We start from the raw sequence: 7,483 nt of genomic DNA on the forward strand, positions 1-7,483 counted from the left end.
GAACCGATTGATACACACTCCTAGTCTCCACAAAGTCGTAAAACCATGTATAAGGGTTGACACTTGTCCAGTGTTGTAAGGTTAAGAAAACTGTTGACTTAATAAAAAAGTCAGTGATCGAAGCTTCGATGAATGGCTAAATCGCATGTTCAAAATCTAAATGCCTACTAAATACTTTACAAAAGTCTTACCGTCTAGCCGTTGATTTCCCACATCTTTACGGAGAATTCAATTTCACCAGGTCCATGTCGGAGACAGCGGAGCAGCCATTGCACCATTCGTGCAGATCAATAATTATGCGACATGAAATTTCGCTACCTTAGGACAGTTAGGGTTACTATTGCCGTTTATCGAGGCTTCCATTCAAAGATTATAACACTTCTATTTTCGATCTTTCAACATCGGACATGTGTCAAACTCTATGCATCGTATTACCACTTAGCAGAGTCTTATATTATTAATAAACCCTTAATATATGACGCTTTCCTAATCAAAAGACAAGAGAACAACTGGAAAGTATTTTTCTAAAGCAACTCTTCTAAAAGTGGTTATAGTGCAAATCAAATCCAAAAAACAATTAGCCAGTTAAACACGTAAACTTTTGTCCGCAAGTAATTAGGGCAATCAATGTAACTTCCTAATAACCAAACCCTAACCCGAACCACGATGAAATGGAGCTTCACAAACAGAAACGACACAAGACTAATGCCACGTGGATAGCGACATTTGTTGCTGACGTGTACCTTTAATCTTCCTCCCTATTTATATACTACTCTTTATTTACATTCTCATCCATTTCAACTCACTTTCTCAATCTGTAAATCCACAAAATCTATTAATACATATATAATTTATATACATTTTTTATTCTTCTGCTTCACTGATCTAGGGTTTCAGCAATATACTTGAAGCTTGTTTTGACGATCTGATTCTCGATTTTGTATCCTCCTCCTCTCTTGGCTCACCGATCAGGAGCCAGAGGAATTGAGAGGTGAAAAAAACAGGAATCAGAATCAAAACAGTTGTGTTGATTTTGTTAAGTGGAGAGTTGATGGTTTTGATATGTGCAGGTTTTGGGAATTGAAATGGAGTCAAGTGAGGGATTTTTGACTGAACAACAGAGGGAGATGCTGGATATAGCACCGGTGAATGTGGAGGTTTTGTCATCTTCTCCAAAGTCTCCGACGTTGAAATCTCCAGGTGCTAAATCTTCTTCCGTTCTCTTGTCGGAACATCATGTGAAGGCACCAGGCGGTGGGGCTGGGATTGCTGTACGACATGTGCGGCGTACGCACTCAGGGAAACATATACGGGTTAAGAAGGGTGAGTAGTATTACTTTTTGGATTGATCAATCATGACGATGTTTTAGTGTTTCTTAAGTTTTTGTATTGAATCCTGGCTATGAATTTTTAATACCCAGTCAATAGACTACATCATGTGCTTCTTATTGAGCTTAAGATGAAAGAATTTATTGTGTCTAACGGATTAAAATTTGCCCTTAGTAATCGAATTATCGAAATAGAAATGCCTTTTTGAAGGCAGGCGTACGGCAAATTTGAACTTTTTCACATTATTTCTGGATTAATGTACTTTGAAAATGGACTTAATTTGCTCTAAGGTGTGAACTAATCACACTTGGGGTAGGCTATTATAGTTGGAAAAGAGGCCACAGTGCAGTGAATTGCACATAACGCAACACTTATTTTTCATGTCACTTGAATACTCCAAGACTTCCCTGTAAGAGGTTGATTAAGGATTTAATTTTGATGAGTTCAACCTGTAAGGTTTTACCACTTAGCCCGTTGAATCTAATAGTTGTTGAAATGTTGGTACTTTTCAGTTTTCACTTGGTGTACATTTTCATTGCATGTCAAAAATGCTGAGTTTAGTTGAACTCATGCTCCATTCTGCCCTCTCCTGTAAGTTCTGTTGTATGACTTCAGTTGAACTCATGCTCAATTCTGCCTTTGTTCTCGGTGAACACCTATATTTGTACTCCAAAGTCCACACAATACCAATAATTCAGGAGAGTACTCACTTGCTCAAAGACTGTGGCCCAGGGATCAATGAAGTGGAAAATTACTTGGAGATCAAGGCTCAAAGTACTTCAAACTCAAGCCGAGCTTTAAAAATACCGAGTATTTTTTTCTTATTTGGCTAAGTTCAAAACATCTCCAATCTATTTTGACACCATTGCCCTAGCAATAATGTTCACTAGTTTCAAGGATTTTAATTCATTTGACAAGTCATTTTTAGAACTGAATGTGATGTTTTCCTTATCTTGTCAAGTTTTCAGTTAGTCCTTCAATAACAACAACAATATATCCAGTGTAATCCCACAAAGTGGAGTCTGAGCCTCTAGGGAGGGGTGGGTGTTAGTCGTTCAACATTCACTTCTTTTATTACTAATATAATACACATCAAGTTAATTACTTGTAAGTGGGTGGAATACCCAGAACATGAGGGAGGGAGGTTGTTTCTGATAAACCCTCGGCTCAGTTAGTCGTTCAACATTCACTTCTTTTATTACTAATATAAATCACATCAAGTTAATTACTTGTAAGTGGGTTGAATACCCAGAACATGAGGGAGGGAGAAGGGAAGTAGAGCTCTATCACCTTTGCTGAGTCAAATGGCATTGAAATGAAGTAGGGCAGACGGAGTAGTGTATATACTTTTGGGTGAGGGCGTGGGAGACACCACTTATGAATTTTCATGGATATGTGAGCAGTGTGTTCTGTTGATGCCAAAAAACTGTTTATGTTCATCACGCAAAGATCCAGCTAATAAGAGCTGAAGTTTGTTAGTACATCCTTGCCCAAGGGCACATGAGAGATAGTACAAACATTTTTCTGACATTAGGTTTTTCAGGTGCATGAGTTTTTCTTTGTGGTTCTCTCCATGTTCCCCAATCTCTCTCCCTCTCTCTCTCATGTTTGTTGACAGGTGTGCAGCTCTCGCTGAGAGACTTGTGAGGTACTAGCCTAGGTTTTGGTAATCCCTCTTGTCTTGCCTCATCCTCTGGAATCCTTACTAATTTTACAATAATGGAAGCCTGGAAACTGACTAATATAATGTCTTTAATTTCTCTTGCATACTTAATCAGTGTTCTTGAATGCGGAAGTATGCAACTTGTATGTTCTTTTCTTTTTTTTTCTTCGTCCATATACTGAAGGCTTCTCCTTATTTGATGGTGAGAAACAGATGGTGCTGGTGGTAAAGGCACTTGGGGAAAATTGCTCGATACTGGTGTTGAATCTCATCTTGATAGAAATGATCCCAACTATGATAGTGGTGAGGTGAGTCTTGCCACTTAATTTAAACATACTTCTTAGGTAATGAAAGTTACTTGGGTTAAATTGCACGTGACATCCTTCTTTATTGGAGTACTTAAATATCTTTTTGGTAATATTACAATTGTACAATAGAATACAACCATCCCTCAAGTTCTAAAACCATTCAGAATATATACACTATGCACTTGTGGATTAGAATTTTAGAAAGGAATTTAAAAGGAGGGAAGGGAATCGGCGATGAGAAAGATAATGCAAAGGAAAAACAATTTGTCTTATGTCATGATCGCAGAGTTATTTTTCCAAGTGCTACATAATATATACCCAATGCACCATTATTAATTTGTTTTTGCTTTCTTTCCTGTTTATATACATCCGTCTCCCCAACTACTGATTTTTGTGGCTCTCAAATGTGCTTTTTACTGATAAGTAAAATACCAAAATATTGTGAATCCTAAAGACTCTAAACACATTTTCCACTAAGGAACCTACTTGACCGCTAGGCCAAGGCTCCAATATTTCCCTTGAAGTATATAATCAACATTTTTCTTTGTCTGTTTAAATTAAATTTTAATGGTAGTGAGCAGTGGGCAATATCAGCAATGTATCAGTGTAATTCCACAAGTAGAGTTTGAATAGGATGGTGTGTATGCAAACTTTACCCCCTACCTTATGAAAGTAGTGAGGTTTTCGATAAATTCCCGGCTCAAGTGAAGCATTTCAAAGCAGATATGGAAAGGGAATACAATAGTGAATAAACCATGATGCAAATAATGGAGAAAAAATAGTAGCAACAACAAATAATATGATAACCAAAACAAAGGAAACACATGTAATAATTACTATCAAAGAATAAGACAATAGGAGAGTAATGTAATAATACTTGTAAGGAAACTAGACAACGCTCTACTACTTACTAACCTTCTTCCCTAATTCTCGGCCTTAAGCTGCAGGTCTGTCATGTCTAATCACCTCTCCCTAATATTTATTTGGCGTACCTCTACCTCTCCTTAGACCCACCATGGTCAACCTTTCACACCTCTTCACTGGGCATTTCTGAATCTTCTCTTCACATGTCCGAATCATCTCAACCTTGCTTTCCTCTTCTTGTCCACCATAGAGGCCAGTCCCACCTTGTGTTGAATATCTTCGTTCTTACGTTTATCTCCTAGTACCTCCCCATGGATATGCCACGTCAGTTCATCCATCACCGTGACAAGTAAAATGGGCTAAGAATATTACTGGTTATGAACAGTATTTTGACTTTAAATCCTTGGAGTTATAATGCCATGTGAAGGGAAGAGAACACAAAATACATATCTTTTTTAAAGAAATTTTTACTTTTCTATCTGGCAATTCCATTTTTCCTGAACCGATTGATTCCCGATCTAGTCTGTTTTACCTGTAATTGCTAGATTAATTAGTGTAGTAGGATACTGGCTCAGTAATTTTTTATCAGGGTTTAATATTAATGCTGTCTCCACGTTGCTCTAAATGAACAGGAGCCATATGAGCTTGTAGGAACTGCTGTCTCTGATCCATTAGATGATTACAAGAAATCTGTAGTATCAATTATAGAGGAATACTTCAGCACTGCTAACGTGGAACTGGCTGCGTCTGATCTCAAGGAATTAGGTTCGACTGAGTATCATCCATATATTATTAAGAGGCTTGTTTCTATGGCCATGGATAGGCATGACAAGGAGAAGGAAATGGCTTCAGTTCTTCTTTCTGCTCTTTATGCCGATGTCATCAACCCTTCCCAGATCAGGCAGGGGTTTTACATGCTTGTGGAGTCTGCTGATGACTTGGCAGTGGACATACCAGATACTGTTGATATCCTTGCTTTATTCGTCGCACGTGCTGTGGTTGATGACATTCTTCCACCAGCCTTTATCGCTAGAGTCGGAAAAATGGTACCAAAATCCTCTAAGGGGTTTCAGGTGTTGCAAACTGCTGAGAAGCGCTATCTCTCAGCTCCACACCATGCAGAACTTGTCGAGAGGCGCTGGGGGGGAAGCACCCAATTCACTGTTGAGAAGGTCAAGAAAAGGATTGCTGATCTATTGAGGGAATATGTTGAGAGTGGAGATACTGTTGAGGCATGCAGATGCATAAGACAGTTGGAAGTTCCTTTTTTCTATCATGAAGTTGTCAAGAGAGCTTTAGTTTTAGCCATGGAGATGCAGTCTGCTGAACCACTTATCCTGAAACTCTTAAAGGAGGCCGCAGAAGAGGGTCTTATAAGTTCCAGTCAAATGGTGAAGGGATTTTCTAGGATGGCTGAGAGTATCGATGATCTTTCTCTGGATATTCCTTCTGCAAAAACGTCATTCCAGTCAATTGTTCCTCAGGCAATCTCTGAGGGATGGCTTGATTCATCTTCTCTGAAAGCCACAGGGGAAAATGGGCAAGCAAATGGTCCAGATGATGAAAAATTGAAGCAATACAAGAAACAAATTGTAAGCATAATCCACGAATATTTTCTCTCGGATGACATTCCAGAACTAATCCAAAGTTTGGAAGATTTGGGGCAACCTGAGTTTAACCCCGTTTTTCTGAAGAAGCTAATCACCCTTGCCATGGACAGGAAAAACAAGGAAAAGGAAATGGCATCTGTTTTGCTTTCTGCACTTCATATTGAGATTTTTTCAACTGAAGACATAGTGAATGGATTTGTGATGCTACTGGAATCTTCAGAAGATACAGCACTTGACATTTTAGATGCTTCCAATGAACTAGCTCTTTTCCTTGCTAGGGCTGTAATAGATGATGTCCTCGCTCCTCTGAATTTGGAGGAAATATCGAACAAGCTGCCACCAAATTGCAGCGGTGGAGCAGAAACCATCTGTACGGCTCAATCACTTCGATCTGCACGGCATGCTGGAGAAAGGATCCTGAGGTGTTGGGGTGGTGGGACTGGCTGGGCTGTGGAGGATGCAAAGGATAAGATACAAAAGCTCCTGGAGGAATTTGAAAGTAGTGGTGTTCTCTGTGAAGCTTGCCGGTGCATACGAGAGCTCGGAATGCCATTCTTCAATCATGAGGTGGTGAAGAAAGCTTTGGTTATGGCAATGGAGAAGAAGAATGACAGGATGCTGGATTTGCTGCAAGCATGCTTTAACGAGGGGCTTATCACCATAAACCAGATGACTAAAGGCTTTGGGAGGATCAATGATGGGCTTGAAGATCTGGCTCTTGACATTCCGAATGCAAGGGATAAATTCATGTTTTATTTGGAGCATGCCAAAGATAGAGGCTGGCTGTTACCGTCTTTTGGGTTACCTGATTCATATATTAATGAGAAGAATCAGATACATTAGCTTGTTGCATCTCTGCATGTTGTTCGTTGTTGCCTTCTCCAAGTCCGTTTTATTTGGGAGTGGTAGATGGACACGGACTACCCAGTCCTTCCTAGTTCCTCTTTCTTTTGAGTTTCTTGTATGATGGATATTTCTTGATGTAAAAATTAGGCCTCTCGCGTTCATCTAATGTAGTGGGTAAATGCATACCGCATTACCCTTGCTACCTTCCATATGGATGATAGTACAGATCATTATCAATCATTTTGGTCAATACAACATTGTTAACTTGCTTTGTGCCATTTGCATGTTGAGTCCTTTTTGAGAGATGGAAGTCGATTGTATTATTTATATGAACGACTTGTCTTCATCTTTATTTGCTTTTGTGATTACATATGTAATTTTGTTTCTTGTTTAGTGGACGATCTTGTTGTCCTTGATCAAACTGGGGGCATAATACTTTATTACCAGGAGATTGAACGAGAGTGAACTGTGAAGTGCAATATTGGAACAATTTAAGGTATGATCAGCCTTTAAATATTGCACTTTTTTTTTTTTTTCTTATTTTGTTTTCAGTAGGATGTGGCATTTCTTTTGTATTAGTAACTTCAAAGTGCAATTGGGTAATTAGAGTCGATTGTTTCTTAACAAGTGCCCAATAGACAAGTTAATTCACTGAATAGAATTTTATTGAATGGTATCTTTAGGCTACCGGATTACTTTTTGGAATAGGACACTAGCTTTTTCACTCACGAGGATATATCCAAAAAGTTAGCAAATATATACCGTACAATTTCTTATATCTTAAGCTTTGTTCAAACAAACCAACAGTTAAATAAGCATAGATTTTATATATATAAAAAAAGGGGGGGGGGGGGGGGGGGGGG

At 38.8% G+C, this 7,483-nt stretch overlaps 1 protein-coding gene across 2 annotated transcripts; it reads left to right on the forward strand.

The window, feature by feature from the left end:
• Nucleotides 1–792: 792 nt before the first annotated feature.
• LOC125860650 (MA3 DOMAIN-CONTAINING TRANSLATION REGULATORY FACTOR 1-like) lies at nucleotides 793–6,911 on the forward strand. Of its 2 annotated transcripts, XM_049540649.1 has the most exons (4): nucleotides 794–991; nucleotides 1,071–1,323; nucleotides 3,206–3,300; nucleotides 4,797–6,909. In XM_049540649.1, exons 2-4 carry the CDS (start codon nucleotides 1,086–1,088, stop codon nucleotides 6,615–6,617), a joined length of 2,154 nt encoding a protein of 717 aa, XP_049396606.1. In that variant the 5' UTR covers nucleotides 794–991; nucleotides 1,071–1,085; the 3' UTR covers nucleotides 6,618–6,909. The 2 variants fall into 2 exon arrangements, with proteins under 2 accessions (XP_049396607.1, XP_049396606.1); XM_049540650.1 differs by lacking the exon at nucleotides 3,206–3,300 and having other exon boundaries at nucleotides 793–991; nucleotides 4,797–6,911.
• Nucleotides 6,912–7,483: the final 572 nt, after the last annotated feature.

The sequence above is a fragment of the Solanum stenotomum genome, chromosome 3 (assembly GCF_019186545.1).
Source record: "Solanum stenotomum isolate F172 chromosome 3, ASM1918654v1, whole genome shotgun sequence".
Taxonomy (NCBI): Eukaryota; Viridiplantae; Streptophyta; class Magnoliopsida; order Solanales; family Solanaceae; genus Solanum; species Solanum stenotomum.

Excerpts from the sequence above, each read along its gene's own strand:
- LOC125860650 (XM_049540649.1), top strand. The coding sequence starts at position 1,086 with ATGGAGTCAAGTGAGGGATTTTTGACTGAACAACAGAGGGAGATGCTG. Across the intron at positions 1,324-3,205 it reads ACATATACGGGTTAAGAAGG|ATGGTGCTGGTGGTAAAGGC; the intron begins GTGAGTAGTATT and ends GGTGAGAAACAG. Across the intron at positions 3,301-4,796 it reads CCAACTATGATAGTGGTGAG|GAGCCATATGAGCTTGTAGG; the intron begins GTGAGTCTTGCC and ends CTAAATGAACAG.